Source organism: Oreochromis aureus, linkage group 4 (assembly GCF_013358895.1).
Source record: "Oreochromis aureus strain Israel breed Guangdong linkage group 4, ZZ_aureus, whole genome shotgun sequence".
Lineage (NCBI taxonomy): Eukaryota > Metazoa > Chordata > Actinopteri > Cichliformes > Cichlidae > Oreochromis > Oreochromis aureus.
This window is the reverse complement of record NC_052945.1, coordinates 12,097,812-12,120,121: the sequence shown is the minus strand read 5'-3', so window position 1 is coordinate 12,120,121 and position 22,310 is coordinate 12,097,812. Positions and strand designations below refer to the sequence as shown.

Genomic DNA, 22,310 nt, shown 5'->3' with positions numbered 1-22,310 from the left:
AGCTAATACAACCCTGCCATAGAATTGAAAATATGAAAGATAGAAGCTCTGTCAGGATAGTATCAATTTATGCAAGCTGGCGGGTAAGGTTTGAGAGGGCGGTCTATTAGTCTTTGCTCAAAGATAGTTGAGCCTTATCTGTCAGGCAGTGAATTTCTTTAATGAGCTATTTCCACAGATTATGTCTCTGGGGATATAAATGTATCCCTGCCTAAGGTTGAGTAAGAAAGGCACACAAAATCTGTGTTGAACGTGTGTCCTTTCTTTTATTTTAGGGATCTAATGGACCTGTTGGGCCACGAGGGCAACCAGGCGAACCTGTGAGTATCCACATACAGAAAAATAAAATGTGATATTGTTTATATATGTAGTTACACATCACAGCATGTCTCTAATGAAAATATTTATTTTGTAGAGTTCCTCGACGGGATAAATTCTTGATTCAAAGGATGCATTAATCTAGTCTGTGCTTTAAACGCTCTTTAATACAGAAATAAAAAAAAAACTAGTAAAACAGAAACCGATTTCTCCAGCAAACCCAGAGGGGATTGCCGGTGATTACTTTATTTAGGAGCTGACTGAAATTTCTGCCCAAAGCATACAGCAGAACTTACACAAGTACAAACTGTGCTGCTTGTATTTCTCATGTACAGAAACACTGAACAATATTTTGCAATACACAGCGCCTAGTTAAAAACACTAGGACAGTCACACCTTATTAAAGTAACACTGTCACAGGGTTCACCTTTGCATTATAAGCGAAAAGGTCACTGGAAAAAGGCATCTCGAATACAAAGGTATAGCATTCTAGATCTGTCATAGAGATTATAGCAAGAGATTACTATAGGATCCCTGAAAGATTTTAACAGCACCACTGAAGAGGCTGTCGTTTTTGTGCATCTGCAGTGAACACTGGTTAATTGGTTATGAGTCACACTCTCTCTTTCTCCCCATAGATGAGGTTAGGGCTCAGCAGGGTTCTGTCCCTCCAAATGGATCACTGAGTGCAGGAAGAAACAGAGCGCAGTAAGACATGTTGGGAAAACTGTGCTCAACTACAAAGTCGTAGGAGAGGAGAGGATTTAGCTGTTTTGATGAGAGCGAGGAAGATAGGAAAAGTGACACAGTAAGAGACAAACACAAGACAGAAATTTGTTTGGTGGTGAATGAGATAAGATAGATGGAGTGAGGAAAGTGGAAAGAGAGAGTAGGAGAGAGAAGAGATAAAATCCTGGCCTGAATGATTATATTTCCATATCAATCACTTCCCAGGAGATCACAGATGTGGCTTTGGAACAGGTGGCTTGGCCAGCCTACAAAGAGGGAGGCTGACAAAAACAGAGCACACAAACACACTCATGCTAACAGGCTAGCACAGTCTCCGTGGCTAGCACATACAAAGCAGATGCATGCACACACACACACCAAAGTATATTATGTCTCTCCTTGTTTTTCTCTCTCTCCTTAGTTTTTATTCATGATTTAGTATTCCACTCTCATTCAGTCTCATCATGAATGCAGGCTAGCTGCTGACTATTTGCTGTGTTTTGTCTCCAGGGTCCTCGAGGTCTTGTTGGGCCAAGGGGGCCACCTGGCCCACCTGGGCAACCGGTAAGTCAACATCGACTGAATTACAGGATCAAAGCTATTCAGCTGCTTCAACTCTATAAAAGCCTCTCTGGTGCATGAATCATCGATATGCTTCTAAGATGGACAAGAAAACTGTTGAACTATCTCCATATTTTGATCAAACTTTGACATTACATTTGCAGTTTTCTAACATTTATTGACATGCATTTTTTGTCAGGGAATTCAAGGAACTGATGGAGTACCAGGGTCAAAGGGCAACCCGGTCAGTCCTGCTACCTTTACCATCACATCTTCTCTAACCTTCTATTATGTACCAATGATTACTAATACGCGTGTGGCTTTTTTTTACACTAGAAAAATCACAGCAACTTAGATTTAACTGCTAATGGAAATATTAACCAGTCATGTGATGTCAGCATACAACCATTGGACCAAGATCATGTGAAGACAGACTGTATGATCACCAGGGTTTCTTGTTCTTAGGGTCCAATTGGAGAGATGGGGCCCCCAGGTCAACAGGGAAATCCTGGAGTGCAGGTATTTCATCATCAGCAGAGTTACTTTGAGAGTTAATCACCTCAGTATTACACAGTTGGCTTCTAGAATGCATTTAGAAACTCTTTTTCTGTGCATGAAGACTTGTTTCTTTGCATTTTTACTCCATCTCAATGTTTATTTGCTCTTCTCTAGGTTAAAAAAATATATTTGGCCTTTTGGGCATATAAAAGTTTAATTATACATTTGCATGGCTCAATAAAGGATTCAAAATAAGAGGCTGTTTTGTTAGTTAACGAAAGGACTGTTTCAGAAGATATAACGTTTTGTACCCAGCAGCAACAAAGTGTCATTTTAAAATGCTGTCAGTGACATTACAGTCATATAAAAAAGTGTTTGTCATATTTTCAGATAGATCCACACCTACACATATTATCCATGGCTCTTACATATATGTACCATATTCACACACACACAGAGTCATACAAAATCTAGGCTCCCAGCCGTCTCCTGAACTCAACACTTAACTTGATTGATGCTTTGTTTTGGTCTAGGGCTTGCCTGGTCCTCAGGGTCTCATTGGATTGCCAGGAGAGAAGGTAGGTAGCATGTCTCTGACTTAATTTCAAAATTAAAGCTGTGCCCTTATGAACCCTGTCATCACACACTCAAAGGAGACAGCAGGCTGAACAGGGGAGTATGACCAAGCCACTTCTGGCTCCCATTCAGGCAAGGTGGAGCTAGACAAGAAATCAATACACAAGAAACACACACAGGCACCTGGGACAGCCTTGGGTGCTGCACATCATAAAGCCAGACTGATAAAAGAAATAATGAAGACTTGGTCACAAATACAATATGTAGCAGCAAAGTGGAAATTTTGTTCACTCAGTGATGAGTTGAGGTGTTATGCATCTGAAGCTTGACTCTAGCATTGATACCTCTTTATGTCTCATACAGGGTCCCCAGGGGAAACAAGGCATGCAGGGACTACCAGGCATTGATGGTCCTCCCGTAAGTAACACAAACCTGTGTCTGTGCACATCTTTTTATTCAGTATGAGAATTTTCTACTGATAATGCACAACTCACCATCAGCTGATGTACTGCAACCAGTTTAAACATAGTATTTCTGTACAGATTTGAATAAATCAGCCTATTTATCAATTTTCAATAGATATCTAGACAAAGATACTAGCTTATGAAGCAGAGAAAGTTGTTCCCCCAGTGCATCTATATAATTATGCAAACTGTGTATGCATACAGCTGTTTATATGTAGACACACACACAATGCAGAAAAGTAGGCAAGGATTAAGTTGGCTAACCTACACTTTCTGTGGTTTGCCGGTAGGGGGACATAGGAGGCATTTTCTGAAATGGATCCAAGGCAAGGCATTTTGAATGAAAGTCATTTTACAGTGAAGCTTTTCTCATTTACAAGGATTAATTTTAGACTGACATTTTTATACATAGTGGTTCTTGTATTACTTTTTTGCAAAACCTGGTGAGATATTATGGTGATTCACTCTCAGCCCTGATGCAGCTTCCTGTTTTTCACTTTTCAATCAGAAATTCCTATGTTGAGGTGATGTAATAATCATGTATTGCACTGATAAGAGAAAACAGGTATTTTTTTCCTGCTTAGGGTCACCCAGGAAGAGAGGGCCCCCCAGGAGAAAAAGGCATCCAAGTGGGTATCTGCATGTCTGAAGCTTGTCTATTGCAATAATGGATCAAGATATTAAAATGCCAATGTCATATTTTCTTTTTCAAATCTACACCTGTGTATTAACATTAAGGCTTATCATTATGATCATTGTGTCCCAACAATGCCATTTTTATTATAAAAAAGCCTAAGTCCATTACTGTAAGCACTGAGTGCAATGTTTATTCATTTCTAATAAGAGAATTGCCTCTTTGCAGGCTACTTCTTAATTTAAATAGAGTACTATATGTAATTTTTTCCATGTAGGGTTTACCAGGGGCTCAGGGACCAGTTGGTTACCCAGGGATTCGGGGAGTAAAGGTGAGACATAATGATGGACAAGCTACGTGAGTCTATGACTGACAGGTGACACATGGAGGGAGAGCACCTCAGTTCTTAAGGGGACTGCCAATAGCCAAATGAGAAGCATTTGACGGATAGAACAAATGTTACATACAGCAGTAAAGTAGTCCATTTTGACTGACTATGCTTTTGAAAGAGTGGAATAAAATATGAAGTATGAAGTCATAGAAAGGCTTTCTGCTTGGGTTTGGGTTTGTTAAATCCTCTAGGGGAAGCCCTTGTTGGATTTTTTTTACCACAAAATGAATGTAATGCCAATAACTGCTGGAAAATCCATTTTATGTAAAGAGAAAGTCAATACAGATTTACAGTTGTTTTATTTTAAGTTGATTTATTTCTGATAATACAGATGAAATGCATAATATATAAAGTCCAGGGGTTTTTCTTGAATGCTGGTTTCTTAGTTTTCTTAAACTGGATGTTTCTGTTTTTCAAAGGGAGCAGATGGAGTTCGAGGTCTAAAGGGGAGCAAAGGAGAGAAAGTGAGTGAAATAGATTGTGAACTTGTTTTTCTGCTAGTGGCCAAACAATGGATTATGACTATAAGGACACTTGAAAAATTTTATGGTGTTTAAGTCCAGTTATTATCACTTCACAATGAATGACAGGGAGAAGATGGCTTCCCTGGGTTCAAGGGTGACATGGGTGTCAAGGGAGACATGGTGAGAGTGACATCAACAAGCCTCTATGTTGTTTTCTCTCAGTTATTGTCTTTTGACTAAGATACATTTTTCTTACTTGCTTTCTGCTCTCATTCATGACTTCAGGGTGATAATGGAGCTCCTGGTCCTCGTGGAGAAGATGGACCAGAGGGGTCAAAGGGTCAAGCTGGACCCATGGGAGATACTGGTGCTTTGGGGATAGCTGGCGAGAAGGTGGAGATATTAAAATAAATAAATAAATAAAACATTTCTCTTCAAAATAGACTGCCAAAGAAGAAAACTTGTATCTAACTGAGCAGCGAAGTTATGTATTAGTTTTGCTTAGTTTTCAGTTATTTAATGACAAAGCTTTCCTATAAAATCACGGTTTAAAATTTCACAAAAATACTGAACATATGGATTTTAATGGCCTTACATTTATTACGACGGATTATACCCCAGTCCTGAGGCGAAATTGCCACTGCATCGGTGTGCATGTACTAGCTATTAATCTTTATGTCGTCACTTTATGCAGTAATATAGAAATTTCTTGCTGGATTGGCACAATAATTGTGTACAGTACATTATAAATATCTTGACTGGTTATGGTTTTTTCTATTTAATACTTGCCTTATTTCTTCCTTCTCTATTTTTTGTCTTTTCTCTCTCCAGGGTAACCTTGGTGTCCCCGGTTTGCCAGGATACCCAGGAAGACAAGGTCCTAAGGTGATTTAGTGTTGATGGGCTATTATGATCAGTTAATGTATCCCCTGGTCCTTTATCAGAGCTTTAAGAAGAAAGATGTGTGTCACTGGCTGGACTGTTTCCTGTCTGATTAAAAATAAAGGATGATGAATAGCATATTAAAAAAGGCTATTTTATTTATAGTTCATTAGTGACATCAATTCATTACATGTTGATGAATGGTGTGTTTAAGGCTGTGTTGAGCTCATGGATTAGATTTGCTTTAATTTGATACAGTAGTTAATTATAAGTTAATGAGACATTAGGGGTGATGTCTGATAAATGGAGGGCTGAGGCTGATTAACCTCTACTTGTGTCTCCAGGGATCACTTGGCTTCCCTGGTGTGGCCGGGGTCCCAGGAGAGAAAGGACGAAGGGTGAGAGCTATACGAACATTTTAATACAAATTACATTCTGACTTTCACACGATATGCATTTATATTTATTATGTAGGGGATATGTATTGAAGTAACTGACTGATGAATATTTGTTACCCTTTACAATGCAGGGCCCAGCTGGTCAGCAAGGCACCGGTGGGCAAAGAGGTCCTACTGTGAGTACAGCTATATGTGCCCTGCCTACACACCATGCTATTTAATGTAGAAACCCAAGTATACTCACTCTAATTATATATGGTATAGCAATGTGATAACTTGTGACTCACACGGTTACATCACCACAATGTTTTCATATAACAACATATTTGTCTTCCACCTCCTGATAATTTATCAATGTGCTAATAAGCCTGCTGTTTGTTTTCCAATAGGGAGCCCGCGGGGGAAGAGGAGGAAAGGGACCAACTGGAAAGCCTGGAGAAAAGGTACATGTAGTGTCATAAACAAAGATTATGTCAATGCACACATTTACACACACCTGGCTAACTCATAAAGTATGGATTAATGCTTTGACTAAGTGCAGACTGGCTGTTGCTTTGCAATTCTTGATGGCAGGCCATCTGGCACGCTACTGTCTGGAAGGGGATACTTCAATTTATACTCTCACCCTGAAAGAGCAACTTGGGAAAGCTAAAGATTTGTTGGCAGTGCGAAAACTAAAAATGTTTGAGCGTCTGATTTTTAGCTATACATTCATTTGCCTTTTGCCTTTTTAATTTGTTAGGGTGCTGCTGGACAAGATGGTCCTCCAGGGTCCCCTGGAGAACAGGTAATGTTTTTAACTACTTCATAATAAATATGATACATTTAGCACCTAAATAATATTTTGTGTGTGAAATCTTGGCATCATAGATACGTTTTGATAACCTGCCTTATCTGTTAGGGTCCTCGAGGACCACAGGGAAGACACGGTGAACCAGGACCTAAAGGGCCTAATGTGAGTGGGCTAAAATGTGTTTGTCCTTTGGTTTACTTTACCCAATATTTATATTGACCTTTGATGATTTGTTTATTATAGTCATATCAGAAAATTCTTCTTTTGCAGGGTCCACCTGGAAAGGATGGAATACCAGGCCATCCAGGTCAGAGGGGAGAACCAGTGAGTCACTTTTGATCTACTGTAAACAATTGATAAAAACACAATGCCTTTTGATAAGTCATCATATAAAAGGATCAGCTCCCCTCAGTTGTGATAGAGGGTCACAACTATCACTCGTCTTTTTCTGTAGGGCTTCCAAGGAAAGAATGGGCCCCCAGGCCCCCCGGGTGTGGTTGGACCACAGGTAAGAAGATCAACAACTTTTAATTTAATTTTTAATGAACTGGTTGTTTATCACAAATGACATCTACAATAACTAACTACCATCTGCTATGTCCTGTATGGTATGGTTGCTTTTAGGGCAAATCTGGTGAGACAGGACCAACAGGAGATAGAGGCCATCCAGGTGCACCAGGGCCACCAGGTGAGCATGGTTTACCAGGAACTGCCGGAAAAGAGGGTGCCAAGGTGAGTACTTTTGATCATGATGTTCGGCTCATAATCACCTACCAGTATTGCCTTATCACTGCTATATTAGATAAAGCCCAAAGACTCTCTCAGCACTGCCAGGCTATCTCTTGGATCTCATCCTGTCCTCTAATTTTCTAATAAACAACACATGAAACCAGACAGTTTTGAGTGTATGATGGCCTATAAGTGATAAATGTTCTTTCTTGGCCAATTATTTGCTGTTTCTAGGGAGACCCAGGTCCATCAGGTGCCCCTGGGAAGAGTGGCCCTGTTGGGCTTAAAGGCTTCAGAGGGAGCAGAGGGACACCTGGCCAAACAGTAACAAAAATTTTCATATACCTAATATCTATACTGTGCTGACTACTAACAGCAATTGATAAGTCAGGTTTTTGCGCTGAATTAGAGTACTTACATTTACTATAGGTACTCTAATTCATGTGATTGCCATTAGATCCCAAGTTAAGAATTTTGCAAATTAAAGGTGTAAAAAGATTTGTTGTCCCAGGATTGTGAAGGTTGTTTGTTTCTGTGTCTCCAGGGTCCTGCAGGTCTGAAGGGAGGAGAGGGCCTACCTGGTGTCGCTGGGCCTATTGTACGTCTAATTTGTTGAAATTGCTTTCCCATCCTATTCCCTGCTCCATTTTCTGCCGCTATGTTTTATAGAATGCTAGGACATATGAAGCAGGAGGCTGTTTCCATGGTGACCAGTGATCGTGACCGTTGCGTTAAATAAAATAGTGAATCATGTGATATAGTTCTCTCACCTCGCTATCTCTTCTTATTTCCAGGGTTCCACTGGAGAGAGGGGTCCCGCTGGGCCGGCTGGCGCTATTGGCCAGCCAGGACGCCCTGGCGGTGTTGGTCCTGCTGGGCCGATGGGAGAGAAAGGCGAGCCAGTAAGATTTGGAACATTGCTAATTTTGTTTCTTACGCAACAATGTCCACTAACACGTATGATACAATCACCTCCCACCACTGGGTAATAAGCAACGTGTGCTCTCACTTTGGAATGTGGTATTATGAGCCAGAGAGCAGGAGAAAGGTAAAGAAGACAGTGAGAGGATATATAAGTGTGATCATGTCTGCTTTCCTGAAAGTGTTTTTTTTTTTCCTGGTGTGACACATTAATCAATGTGTCGTGCTGCTGAATGAGAATAACAGTTATAATATATAATTTGGATATGCTGTTTTGCTATCTGTTTGCTAGGGAGAGAAAGGACCCCCAGGGCCAGCTGGGCGTGATGGAGAACTGGGACCAAGAGGGCTGCCAGGGACTGCAGGACCTCCTGGACCTCCAGGGGAGGATGGAGACAAGGTGTAGTGAACAGCTAACATTTGTAACCTTTGTTCTTGCTGATTTTTGGACTTAGTTTTTCATGTGTTTGCACTTACCTTGATAGGGAGAAACAGGAGTACCAGGCCAGAAGGGTAGCAAAGGAGACAAAGGAGAAGCTGTGAGTATGAGTTTTTAAGTATAAGCATGACTGTGAATCACCAGGAGGTAGGGGATAAAGGGTTATGAATGATTTGTCATATTTTAGAAAGCCTTAGCCTTTAATCGTGTTCTTCCATCAGTAAATATGTATTGAACTATCAGTCCTCTCCTTTATAGGGACCCCCAGGACCTGTTGGAATTCAAGGACCTGTGGGTCAGCCAGGACTGCTGGTATGTGCCACAATTTAAAAACAATAAAAAAAAAAACCCCAGAAAGGTTGGCTTGAACTGTGCAATTGTGCAATGCGGACTTGTCTGTGTTTGTTTTAGGGTGCAGACGGTGAATCAGGTCCTCGTGGGCAGCAGGGCATGAATGGGGCAAAAGGAGATGAAGGACCTAGAGGCTTTAAGGGGGGATCTGGTCCTTCTGGACTACAGGTAAAAAAAAACACTGAATTTCAAGAGTGACTATGTCTCCATATTTATAATAGAGTATTTCCTTTCCCTTCTCATGCCTATCACTATACTTCCCTTTCTTTGTAGGGAATGCCAGGACCACCAGGAGAGAAAGGAGAGAGTGGGCATGTTGGCTCAATGGTGAGTACTGCACAGCAATCTCAGCACATACATCATTCATCTCATGTCCATTATGGTCCACTGCTGCTTTCAAGTTGCTTCTGACTCATCACTTCTCTGAGCTCTTACATCATTATCTTTTTGACTACCCGTAATCTTTTTCAATATTAAACACTATTTCTCACTTCATCTAAAAACCTTTAAATATGTTTCTTTAATTTTTTCCACTTTATCAGGAACAGTTTAATCTCTTTGAAATTCAAACATGTATGTATTCAGTAATGGGAAACAATTATTTACAAGAAAGATATTAGACCACAGGATCCTTAGACTTTGCAAATAGTGTGTAAATGTATACTTTACACATTTACATGATATACATTTTTGTTCATGATGAGGGAATTGGGCATTACAGTGGTGCAGTGGTTATCACTGTTGCCTCACAGCAAGAAGGTTTGAATTCCAGTGCAAAGACATGCCGTTAGCTGAGTTATATTATTTGGTGATTTTAAATTGGCTGTAGGTGTGAGTGCAAATTTCAGGCTGTCTAGCATGTCCAGCGTGTAACCCTCATCTCATCCTATGACAGCTGGGATAGGCTTCAGCCCCACTCTAGCACCGAGATGGATAAGCAAAGGAAAATGGTTTTATTAGCATTATTATGTGTGAGATTATAGAAGTTATTGCCCAGCTCATACAAATGAAACTGCTTTTTCTTGGTCCCAGCATTCCTTTTGACTTATTACTTTTGCATTTTCTCGCAAAACAACAAATACTATCCCCTTTCTGTGGGACTAGAAGGAGATGGAAAGACAAAGCTGGCAAGATTAGAATAATCCATTAAAAAATGCACCACTATTTAGTTCATTATGTTTTGTTGCAATTTCTGTTTCTGGATAGATATACACAGCTGCACAAAAATAATAGAATAGCTATGAGTATGATAGTTTTCTCCAGGACAATAAACATAAAAAGAATTAAAGAAAGAATAAGTGATGAAATTCAGTTAGCGTATAATAGAATAAGCCTTTATTTTAGAGAGATAGCTCCAATGAAAAGATGTAATAGCTAAATGTTATTTTAGGATATATATTTTTTCTTTAAATTGCTTATTATGGAAAAAAAAGACTTCTAATGACACAACAAAGGAGGCAAAATTGTTTTATTTTTAAGATTCTGGTGTTTGTATTGCACAGTTTTAAGGTATCTGCAGTCAATAGTTGGTACACAGACACACAACCTGAGCTTTAATTAGTACTACCTATTTAGTTCATTAGCACCAGCTGTGCTGAATCTGCTGCTGCAGTTTAAACTTGTGAGTCACCCTTTCCTCTGCCGATAATCATTAACATTTACTACCCTGAAACTATGGGATGTGTGGTTGAGTGGGGCTGGTTTTTCTGAGGTCAGTGATTAGTCCTGATATTTTTACAAAGAGGTATAAGACTGATATCCAAAGAAAATCCAGTCTTGGCTTTTCCAGTTTATTGTGAGCCAAATGCAAACAAATTAAAGAGGAGTCAACTACATCCTGAAATAAGGCTGTTCTGTCAAAGCTCGTGCAGGTTTTCTGTGGATACACTGATCTCCTTTCACTGTCGAAAGAAATGCACATTAGATTAAGTGGTGATTCTAAATTGGCTTTATTTATGGATGTGAGTGGGAATCACTGTATGTGTCCCTGTAGTGGATTGGCAACCTTCCTAGGATGTACAACACCTCCTGGCCAGTGATAGCTGAGCTCCAGCTGCTCTGGGACCTCATGTGGATAAGTGCTTAAGAAAATGCCTCCAGTAGTGTTCCCCTTAAAACATGCTTGAAAACAGTAATAACTGACAGACTCACCTTGGAGGAATTTATGAAAACCTAGCTATATTTGTGTTTTCCCAATAACAGGCATTTTGATACGCAGGCAGTGTGACTTGTCATAACAGCAAAAGCACAAGTGAAACTAATAATGTTAACTACGGTTCCGCTCCAGGTAATGATCCCAGTAAGCCGTGTCAGAGAGCCAGCATGCACAATATCATAGCGAGCAAAAGATTTTAGTAGAGACATATCACAGCAGTGACATAATGACATGCTTAATAAATGAACAATCCTTAACACTTCTTATAGTCCCTCATTAGCTTCATAGCAGTCAGTGTTATGCTGACAGGTCAGTCATTAAAATCTGGCATGTAAATTTGGGCATTTGGTTATATTTTATAAATAATTATAATTAGTAGAAGGAAAGCCGTTTAAACACATTAACCTGTAATATCGCTACATCATTTTTAATCTGTGATTTAAGGCCAAGATTGAAAAGTAGTAGTACTCAATAGACCTTGGCTTCATGTGTAAGAAAGATGATCCCAGGAAATGAATAGGTCATTCTGTATGTGAAAGAAAGAAATAAGATAAATAAAAACAGAAAAAGAAGCAGTGACAGAAAGGAGGCAGTGGAGCAATGGAGTGGAAGGAAGAGGCGGGGCTCTTATTGTGAGCAGGAAGACGGTGTGACAGCTGCTAATCAGATTAGCCTCAGCCTTGGCTGTCTAATGAGCATCCTCCTTTGTGACAGTCATCTCACAACGCTGTCAGCCATGAACACACGCTCAACAAGATTCTCTATAGCCCCTCTTCTCCACAGCCAGATTAGGGAGGGAATGCATTAAAATGGAACCAAAACAAGAGAGAGGGAGAGAAGAGAGATGCTGAGGACTCAGTGGGGAAGTTTCATTCATGTGTGAGTGCCGCGGATCACAGAATTCTTGCCTCTAATGCCGAAGTATTTCTCCACCAGAAGGATATGTGTTTCCTCTAGTCCCACATAGTCTCTCTCTGGGCAGATTGTCTGTCTTTCTGTTTCAGTGTCTTTACAACACAAGGTTCCCTCCAAGACTTCAGAGTGATTCAGAGCGCGGCTCAGCATCTACTCAACTGAAACTGAAGCCGAGCACATTTAGGATTAATTGCTTGGCGCTCTCTTGAGCAACACAGAAGAGTCAAATCACATGCTGTCCCTGGCTTGAAGAATATGGTCTTGCACATCACAGGATAGATGTTTCTTATTAATAAGAGAGAATATGAGAGAGGATGTTTGGGGAATATGAGAACGAATCGGAGCCTGTGTCATACTGAGGATAACTGTCTGACCTGTGTGGATGTCTTCATCGTGTCACTGCGATAGCAATCATAGATACATAGTTCCATTTCATAAACAATTCAACATGGACTTTAATTTAAAAGCACTAGCTAATGCACCACTTACATTCAGCTGTACTTCTGTTGTTATTATTATCATTATTATTTTTAGTTAAACATGTCATTTCTGTCTTCACAGGGGCCTCCAGGACAGCCGGGTCCACGCGGTCCTCAAGGGCCCATTGGGGGAGAGGTAGTTTTTTTCATTTTTTAAAATATCTTTTTTAATTACATACCTAGATATAAATACTGCATTATTATACTACATTTATTACAAAGGTAGTGTCACTAAACATAAAGAAAGAGACAACTATACATGTACAAAAAGTAAAATAAGTAAAAATTAAGTAATAATTTCTCCAAGTTCCATCACTTGGCCACAGTCTTGAAAAATCTCAAAGCACTCATTGTGGAGCATGATCTAAATTCATTTTTATTTCATCTAAACTGATTTTAATGTCAGAGGCGTTTTCTCCTGAAAGTTTAAAGCTTTTTTGGTTCCAGAATTCTCTGATAGATTTTAGTTCAGGACTCTTAGTCTTAATGTTTATAAAGCTGTTCATATGCATGCAAAACATGAACTGGAACATGCACAAACTGAAGAAACAAGTGTTAAATTAGTTAAAACAATAAATGCACCAGCACAGTTTGCTTGATTTAGTAATGCTAATCAGCATAATCAGTATTACCAGATATTCTAATTTGCCTCTCGTGATGAATAGATGTGCATAACTTTTCATAATTACTCTGTCATATTGTACCATGATCGTTTAACTTTTCAGATCATTTTCAGAGCTTTGAAAATATTTATTCTTTGTTCTTGATCTGGTCTTTAGGAAAATGAGTCATTAAGATTTCATTAGCATTTTTGTCATTTAATACATTTTAAAAGCAGAAAGTCTGGAAATACTGAAGTAACACACACCTTGTGCAAGCATTAAAATAACAGAGACACAGTACTATCAAAAATACCAATGTAATAGCTCGTGCGGTGAAATACAAAGCACAATGCTTTGTATTTTCCAGCCCTTCATCTATACAGTCTCTTTTCAGCACTTCCTTCCACACTGCCTTTGAAAGTTGAATTATTAAATAGAATTAGGATATAATCCCTGGGAGAGAGTTATATTTACTGCTCTATGAATCATTAAGAAGTATTAGACTATTATCCTTGAGAGGCAGTTATATTTACCTCTAGTAATGGCCGTCCCTCTACAGCCTCTCATGCCAGTCAATTATTTAGCAGTAAGTTGCAGAAAGCATGTGAGCCACACTTTTGCTTCATCACAGGAAGCTTGGAAATACAGCGGTGCAGAGGTGGTTGGATCCATAAATGGACTGGTACATGGAATAGTGGGAAAGAGTGAAATGGGGTGAGACAGCATGTGAGGAAAGCAGTTGACAGCAGGAGTTCAGTAGTAGTGCGTGGCTGTATTCAACTCCCAGGCTTGTGCACTCTACCAAAAACATGTTTTTTTCTGGGTTTGTCTCTAGACACAGGGCAAAGTACACTGACATATGTGTGTGCATAATAACATACTTGCACAAACAAACAAACCAAGTGATAGAAAGAGAGGAAATAGAATATCCACCCTCTGTGATTTAGACAATATCCACACAGCAAATCTGACAGTATTTTCTTGTGTTGCAAAAACTCTGTTCCAGTTTCTGCCTTCTGTGGGAAAACTGCTGACAAACAAACACAAAATACTGCAGAATGCTGCAAAAATTGATTTTCAAAAATCAGATGAATATTTCAAACTCACCCTTATTTTATGATGCTGCAGTTCAAGCTGTTCTCTCTCCTTCTGCCACAGGGCCCACCTGGAATGCCTGGTGGAGTCGGACAGCCTGGACTTGTTGGAGAGAAGGTCAGCATTTCCCATTAGTAAAGACATGTGTGTGGATATGCACATGCAGTAGAATAGTAGTAGTTTGTGTGTGGAAACTTGAACTTGTGTGTATAGAGTGTTATCAATTTTTCCCTCACTATCAGGGTGATGATGGAGAAGCTGGAGATCCTGGACCAGCTGGAGAGCCTGGCATTGCTGTGAGTCACATTACTTTTATGCCATCTTCTGGTCTTTCTAAGTTCATTTTATCTTTCCTTAGGCTCCTTAACCTTTCAAGGATTGTCATTACATTTGCTGGTGTCTCAGGGTCCCAAAGGCGATGTAGGAGAAAAGGGGGATTCTGGTCCTCCTGGCGCAGCTGGCCCCACTGGACCCAGAGGAACACCAGGAGAAGACGGACCCAAAGGCAACCTTGTTAGTCTCTGCGGATCAGTGACATTTTATTGCTTTCTTGCTATTAGGCCAGATAGTCCTTTAGTGCCACATATGATGTTTTTTTTAACTCACTGCTTTTGCCTGTAGGGTCCTATTGGATTCCCTGGAGATGCAGGGCCCCCTGGTGAGCCTGGCGTCAAGGTCAGAGCTAATGTTTCTATTTACTGTCGTATTTTGAGGTTTTTTGTTGTTGTTGGTTTTTTTCAGTCTCTATTCTTACATTACATTGATTTGTTCAGGGAGTAGATGGTGCACCAGGGTCTAAAGGAGATAGTGGAGAGCCCGGCAAGGCAGTAAGCAGCAATGTTTCTTTTAATTAATTAAATTAAAATCTTGTTCATTTGTTGACACAGTGTCATTAAGTAAAGGTTGCCAGTTTCTTTCCAACTGATGGAAAGACTTTTATTTCTGCAGGGACCACCAGGGGCTTCAGGAGAGCCTGGTCCTCCAGGACCACCTGGAAGGAGGGTAATCGTAGTTTACAGTATATATGTTGTATATATATTTTTTGCATGTATAGGTATATGAAGTGTTTATTTGCAGATAATACTCATGCTCATGCCATTCTCTCCTGTTCTTTTCAGGGCCATGTTGGTGCTGCAGGAAAAGAAGGAAAGCAAGGCATGAAGGGAGCAAAGGTAAGCTCAAAAAACAGTGATCTCGCTGAAGAATCCTTATTTGATCTATTTTGTTATTGATGCCTTGCTCTTGCATCTGTCTCCTGGCTCTGTAGGGGACAAGTGGAGCCCAGGGATCAGTGGGGAAGACAGGCCCAGTGGGACCCCAAGGACGGCCAGGAAGGTCTGGTCCAGAAGGGTTTCGAGGCATTCCAGGTCCAGCGGTATGTATATGGATGCAAAATTGTATTTTTATTCAAAGGTGGCATAATATTGGGAAACTAAAACTGACTTTGAATACCATACACATTGATATTTTTTGTGATTTTTTTTGCAGGGTGAACCAGGATTAAATGGACCACTAGGGCAGACTGGACCACCAGGACCAATAGTAGGATTCTTATATGTGGCTAATATTTGAATCTGTTTTCATAAAATAATGAAAACAGAATAAAATATATTTCGTACACCCTACATTACTGATGTAAATAGTACATTTGACTCTGTAAACAGGGGCCACCAGGACTCCCAGGATTAAAAGGAGATCCTGGAAGCAAGGGCGATAAAGTAAGTGTTTAGCTTTCTACAGAGAGGCCATTGTGCACCAGTCTAAATATAATGACACAGTGATGATGAACCATGTCTCTGTTTGCAGGGTCATGGTGGGCTGATTGGTCTAATTGGCCCCCCGGGAGAACCAGGTGAGAAAGGAGACAGAGGCCTGCCAGGAAACCAGGGTACACAAGGATCCAAAGGAGATCTGGTATATATGGTTGCAGCATGGAACACCAATACATGCAGAACGTCAGTCTACAAACAAGATATGATAAATGTTTGCTTATATCCAGGGTATGAACGGTCCTCCTGGACCCACTGGCCCACCAGGACCACCTGGACTCGCAGTAAGTGTTACACAGCATCCCTTAAGACAGTGTGCTCTTTTCATCTACTGCATGCATGTATAAATAATCGTTTTGAGCGCCCATACATGGTGGATCCTTAGATTTTGCTAAGGCCAATACATTAGTATTTGCATGTGCATTTGAATGCAGCTATGTCAGTAAATTTTGTCTTGGTTATACTTTTTCATAAAATAATTTCCAATAAATTATTGTAAAACACACTTCAACAAGCTTGAAATGCACACATAATAAATAATAACTTATTATGACCCAACATAGCAGCTGGCTTGCAGATTATTGTTGCTATTGAGAAGGTGCCTGAATTTTCGGTGGACGTCTGATTAGTATTTTGCAGTGCTTTCTTGAGTAATTAGATCATTTTCTAATCTTTAATAGCTGCTAAAAAATTATGTATGTTTTTAATACTAACATACTCATCATCTCCTCTCTTAGGGTGCAGCTGGCCAGAAAGGATCGAAGGGAGACACGGTGAGTTAAGTAATTTCTCTTATTTATACATTGCTCTTCCTGTATTCACAGCTCTGCTTCGTAAGCAGCTGCTGGGAGCATATGCTGGGGAAGAGAGAGAAAGTACCTTTGTTGGCTTAAATGTACCATGCTTCATAATCATAATACTCTGCTGTGTTTACGGCATGTCTTTGGAACTAAAAGCCTGCTGTACAGTCATGCTTGCCTTGTGTCTGATTTTTCCATTGGGCCTATTTAATAGGATTTGGCTCTGGTTTGTGTGATGTTATGAAAACTACTATAGTGTGTCTTGAGAGTGAAGGCTTTGACCACAGCGTGCTGATGCACACAGCTGGATAATCCTTTACAGCGGCATCCATATCTGGCCGGATAATGTCAGAATTTAGCCTAGAGGCACTAGAGAGGCTACAGGTGAGACGTGATTGACATAAAGTTTCGTCCCCTTCTATTTCCCAGGGTGTCGTTGGTCCCAGAGGAGATCCAGGTCCTGCTGGCCCCCCAGGACCTCCAGTGAGTACCTGCAATAATCCACTTTGTGACCTCAGTTCTGGTTTTATCCTCTTTCTTTTTATTTGACCCCTTTTTGACATCTCTGTGCTTCCCTTAGGGACTGCCTGCAACAATCATTGAGCCCCTCCCTATCATGGAAGGCAGGCGGAAGAGACGAAGGCACTCGGAACGGACAAGAAGAGCACCCCCCCCACCTAGGGATGACAGAATAGAGTTGGACATGGAGGAGCCCCTCCAAGGAGACCAGCCTCTGGAGGAAGTTGAAGGAATGGAAGAAGTGTTTGCCACTCTATCTTCTATGAAAAACGAAGTGGAGCTCATGAGACTGCCTCTTGGAACCTTTGAGAGTCCTGCTCGGACATGCAAAGAGCTCATGATGGTTCAGCCGAACTACAAAGATGGTTAGCAAGAAAGATGCTTAGTAATTAATGCTTCTTTCACCACTTGCTGCCAACAAATATTTAATCAGAAATCTACTTTAAAGAAAAGTGATGTGCATCTTCTTTAACCCTCACCCTTTTAAGTCAAGATGCTGCTCACCATTTTGTTACCTTAGTTGTTTTCATTATATCAGCATTTGGTGTAATTGATTGATGCCATTATTCTGTGGGTTTTGTAGGTGACTACTGGATAGATCCTAACCAAGGGTGTAACAGAGACTCCATCAAGGTGTTCTGTAATTTCACAGCTGATGGCCAAACCTGTCTCTTCCCTGACAAAAAGGCGGAGATGGTGAGTCTCCAGTCTTTTGATAGAAGTCTTTGAAATGCACAAATCAGACAACAAATTGCTCACGATATCCCTTGATCCTTATAATTTTGCTCTACAAACAGTACTTCTGTTCCTCTGTATATCTAGGTGAAATTAGCAGCATGGAACAAAGAGAAACCAGGAAGCTGGTACAGCCAATTCAGGAAAGGAAAGCAGGTACAACAAAAATAAATATATAATTAAACCCAATCAACCCCACCTCCTAGCATTAATCTCAAGTAGTTCCAAATGGCAGGCAGTTCTTTTCAGGTAATCTACTTATCAGAACTGCTGTTAGGTAATTTACCTGAGTGATACTAATGTTTAAGATTATGTTCATGTGATTCTGTAGATGTAAGTTTGTGTGTCCATCCAAGTGCACCTGGTTGCAAACATATTTTTGTGCTTCTCTGTAAATCTCTTTACTGTGTATTTTTGTAATAATTTAGTAGATCACATGCAATGACATAGCTGATATGACATTGCCAGCCTTTGATTTCAGCAGTCAGAATGACTCACACAGTCACTGGCAGCTGTGTCTCATTGACTAGTATTCGTGGTCTCTCATGTGCACCTATTTAGAGGTCTCATAACCCTCTCAGATAATCACAGAGCTGCCAGTTGTAATTCACTGACTCATTCACACCAGGTCATTGGAATAGATTATTCTTTTCCTTGCCTTAATTCCATTGCTTTCTAATTTTCCTTTACTGTCATTTTCGCCCTTGCACATGTAAATGCCTTCATTATAATTTGAAATTATTTAATAACGGGTTATTTTTTCCTATTCTCAGTGAGGTGTAGCCTTATTGTTGGGGTGAAAGTGGAGGGTTCTGTGTACCCTGTGATATTTGAGTGATGTTTTGAAAAAATTTTTGGCTTAGTTTGGACACTAATACCTGTGTATCTGTGGCATTCAGTTCTCCTACAATGACAGAGATGGGAACCCTGTTCATGTAGTTCAGCTGACCTTCCTGAAACTACTAAGTGCCACGGCCAAGCAGTCCTTCACTTATAACTGCCAGAACTCAGCAGGCTGGTTTGACAGCACTTCCCTCTCCTACCAGCATGCCCTCCGCTTCCGGGGGAGCAACGATGAGGAGCTGACACAAGCCAAAAGCCCTTTCATCAATGCAGTGCATGATGGATGCCAGGTCAGTGCAGTGACAGTGCCAGGGAAAGGGACTAGCTGCACAAATGGGAATTAACCTTAATGAAACTAATGTGTTTGTCAATTGTGTTGCTGTTGTCGGCTAGTGTTTGATTCAGTACATGGGTGACTAACAAATCAGTGACTTGAATTAGGATTAAGAGGGAAGTGGAGAGAGGTAGTAGTCGATTTAAGCCGAGCAAATTCCATTAATTGCTTTCATTCTTCTCTTTCAGCTTCGCAAAGGTCAGGAAAAGACTGTCTTAGAGATTGACTCACCCTCAGCAGAATTACTTCCTATTATAGATGTCGCTCCGGCAGACTTTGGCGGCAGCAACCAGAAGTTTGGATTCCAAGTTGGAAAAGTATGCTTCAATGGTTAACGCCTTGGCAATGACAAACCCACACAAAGGCCTGCGCAGCAAGTTTTCAGTAAGAGAAACTAGGCTTCAACTGCTGCCCCAAACAATATTTATTATGTTATGATCCTGTATGTGGTGGGTTTTATTTAAGACTCTTCAACAGCCAATGACATGGTTTCTATGGCTTTCCAGCAGCAGGAATAATAGTAAGAAAGAAGATATGCAACAATGAGAACAAAGCACGTTTACCAAAGGGAATTATTTCAGTTAAATATATTTAATTTGTTCTTGTTTCTTTGTTTTTTTTCCTCATTGTTTCACTATGCTGTAAATGATCCTCTAGAATTTCAAGGACTATGCCACTTGACCATGACCACTTTCATAAACAAGATGGATCTCTCAAATCACACAAAGAAATAGTCTGTATTTTACTGGTAATGGTCACTTGAGTGGTGCTTCGTATCTCATGTTTAACAAAGACTGAGACTGAAAAAAGTCAGAGATGTTGCCATTCTTGCATGCTTGGATTTTACTCTAATGACAATTGCATAGCAGTTGTGAACTAGCCTTGCATATTAATTACACAGAAGCACTATAATTAATTTCTTGTGTGCAGGAATGATAAATTATCCTTTTTACCCCTCAACTGCAGTTTGCTCAGTGAATTACCTTGATTTGTATTCATTTGGTGTTATTGAACCCTACACTTACTTGAACAAATAAGGTTGTTTCCTTTATTGGACTGCTTCTCCCGTGGGCTTGATAATACATTTTTTGAGCCCATGTTTCTACAGACCAGAGTAGTGTGTAAGTCATCGTAATATTGTTCCTACTGTGGTATACTGTTACTTGCTGTGGCATACCTCAATACCTGGATTGAGGTTATTTTAAGGCAAGAATTGAGAATATGCTGTTTAAATGCTCTCTAGTCTGAACTGCAGTCCTTCAAACCACAAGACATTTCAAGCTTCTCTTAAAGGCATTTTAGAATTGCTGACACAACCTGTTTTCATTTTTCTGCCCTGCTCAGAGGTTTTTCTTTCTCTGTATTGCTCATATCTTGCTATCTGAACAAAGTACAATGCTGTTCACTTGGAACAATTTGCTCTTCAGTGGTGCTAAAGACGATTTTGTTATTTTTGTGTCAATGTGTTGTTTGTTTGTATCTTTGGGCAGGATTATAGGACTAGAGAGCGAGAGGGTTACTGCTCTTTCAGCAGCATGAACCATCCTCAGAGGATGGGGACTAGTCTCCTGTTTTTTGCACATCTTCTGGTCAATTTCACAGGGCCTGTAAGAGGAGGTTAGGAACAATTCAGAACACTGTGGTCGATTGCTTTAAAAGGAAAAACCAGCTTTAAACCAAATTTATATTTTTGCTATTACAGTTAGATAGCAGCTTAATAGCCCCTAAAGTAGAAATTATAACATCAAAACTGGAGTTAATAATGTTGCAGAAGTAGATCCATCATACATTTTCTGTGGAGATTTTTTTTTTTCAAAATCCTTTTTATTGTAGAGCTATGGATCAGAGATTGTCACGTCTCAGTAAAATTACCATGGGTGCACTTGTAGTGTCACAAGTGTAATTCCATTATTCACTGTCTGTGGAGCAGCTCTGGGATTTCTCTTTAGATAATGTTATTACTACCATCTGTCTCTGTGCGTTGGCTTAAACAGTCTTCTTTGAATTAACAAATGGAGCTGTGAAATATTACAGAAATTAGATTTCTGTGCAAGTTCTATTAGTTTTTCCTTTAGCAAGTTACATTTTTTAATCCACCAAATACCTCCTGTAACATAATTAGTTGACTAATTGTATCTAGCATGTTTAACTTTGCAATTCGCTCTGTTTTTTTTCCTAGCATTTATACAGTGCCATCATTAACGCCTCTCCTCCGGTCCCATCATGCACTGCCCCTCCTATGTATAGCGTTTGTTGTACTAATTTTATATACTGTACAGGACTTTATGAGCAATAACCTGTTGTGTGAATGAAAAACAAATGCATTTGTCAAAAGTTGGTGTCCAAATAAAAACAAACAAAAAATAATTCAGATTTTTTTTATTTGTTTGTTTATTTTGTTTTGTTTTGTTTTCCTCTCCCAGCCTGACAAGCAGGTTAGAACAACAGCCATGATTACATGTCACTGTCTGCAATGTCTGGTCAAAGTTTAATAGATAAGACATGCTCTTCAATACAAACTAGTTCTGCAACATTCGCCTAACAAGCATTCAGTCAGAATCCTCACAGAGAAGATGCAATCTACTCTGATGTGTTCTCCAGTTCATTTATTTCAATTAGCGCTCTTTTGGTTCTCAAGAGGGAAGGTGGAGATCAGACAGAAAGGGAATGATGAAACAGTGGATAGCGGGAATAAGAGACGAGGTCAGTAAAGAAATAGACGATAAGCTGTGGAAATGTAATCATTTCTGTGAGGAAAGCGAGAGCTGTGAAAATGACTATTTATGTGAAATAGACTCAAATAATGAGTAAATTCTCACAGAATCATTCCAATACACAGCACACACATATACACACACTCTAAAGCCCATTCTGTTGCTCACATTAGAGTACAAGTTTCTCATCCCCTTTGGGACC

At 40.0% G+C, this 22,310-nt stretch overlaps 1 protein-coding gene across 1 annotated transcript in view; it reads left to right on the top strand.

The window, feature by feature from the left end:
• The window catches only part of col5a3a (collagen, type V, alpha 3a), a 44,822-nt gene extending 23,070 nt beyond the window's left edge, over positions 1-21,752 (top strand). Inside the window, exons 20-67 of the mRNA XM_039611499.1 lie at positions 276-320; positions 1,558-1,611; positions 1,808-1,852; positions 2,074-2,127; positions 2,640-2,684; positions 3,046-3,099; positions 3,731-3,775; positions 4,058-4,111; positions 4,591-4,635; positions 4,762-4,815; positions 4,921-5,028; positions 5,467-5,520; positions 5,862-5,915; positions 6,047-6,091; positions 6,305-6,358; positions 6,658-6,702; positions 6,817-6,870; positions 6,979-7,032; positions 7,163-7,216; positions 7,333-7,440; positions 7,672-7,761; positions 7,982-8,035; positions 8,232-8,339; positions 8,651-8,758; positions 8,844-8,897; positions 9,056-9,109; positions 9,209-9,316; positions 9,422-9,475; positions 12,780-12,833; positions 14,458-14,511; positions 14,637-14,690; positions 14,800-14,907; positions 15,016-15,069; positions 15,168-15,221; positions 15,343-15,396; positions 15,513-15,566; positions 15,662-15,769; positions 15,883-15,936; positions 16,059-16,112; positions 16,201-16,308; positions 16,394-16,447; positions 16,901-16,936; positions 17,393-17,446; positions 17,544-17,847; positions 18,066-18,178; positions 18,305-18,373; positions 19,117-19,350; positions 19,583-21,752. Of these exons, the coding sequence (XP_039467433.1) occupies positions 276-320; positions 1,558-1,611; positions 1,808-1,852; positions 2,074-2,127; positions 2,640-2,684; positions 3,046-3,099; positions 3,731-3,775; positions 4,058-4,111; positions 4,591-4,635; positions 4,762-4,815; positions 4,921-5,028; positions 5,467-5,520; positions 5,862-5,915; positions 6,047-6,091; positions 6,305-6,358; positions 6,658-6,702; positions 6,817-6,870; positions 6,979-7,032; positions 7,163-7,216; positions 7,333-7,440; positions 7,672-7,761; positions 7,982-8,035; positions 8,232-8,339; positions 8,651-8,758; positions 8,844-8,897; positions 9,056-9,109; positions 9,209-9,316; positions 9,422-9,475; positions 12,780-12,833; positions 14,458-14,511; positions 14,637-14,690; positions 14,800-14,907; positions 15,016-15,069; positions 15,168-15,221; positions 15,343-15,396; positions 15,513-15,566; positions 15,662-15,769; positions 15,883-15,936; positions 16,059-16,112; positions 16,201-16,308; positions 16,394-16,447; positions 16,901-16,936; positions 17,393-17,446; positions 17,544-17,847; positions 18,066-18,178; positions 18,305-18,373; positions 19,117-19,350; positions 19,583-19,729 (3,576 nt within the window). The 3' untranslated portion in view covers positions 19,730-21,752. The remainder of the gene's footprint in view (positions 1-275; positions 321-1,557; positions 1,612-1,807; positions 1,853-2,073; positions 2,128-2,639; positions 2,685-3,045; positions 3,100-3,730; positions 3,776-4,057; positions 4,112-4,590; positions 4,636-4,761; positions 4,816-4,920; positions 5,029-5,466; positions 5,521-5,861; positions 5,916-6,046; positions 6,092-6,304; positions 6,359-6,657; positions 6,703-6,816; positions 6,871-6,978; positions 7,033-7,162; positions 7,217-7,332; positions 7,441-7,671; positions 7,762-7,981; positions 8,036-8,231; positions 8,340-8,650; positions 8,759-8,843; positions 8,898-9,055; positions 9,110-9,208; positions 9,317-9,421; positions 9,476-12,779; positions 12,834-14,457; positions 14,512-14,636; positions 14,691-14,799; positions 14,908-15,015; positions 15,070-15,167; positions 15,222-15,342; positions 15,397-15,512; positions 15,567-15,661; positions 15,770-15,882; positions 15,937-16,058; positions 16,113-16,200; positions 16,309-16,393; positions 16,448-16,900; positions 16,937-17,392; positions 17,447-17,543; positions 17,848-18,065; positions 18,179-18,304; positions 18,374-19,116; positions 19,351-19,582) is intronic.
• Positions 21,753-22,310: the final 558 nt, after the last annotated feature.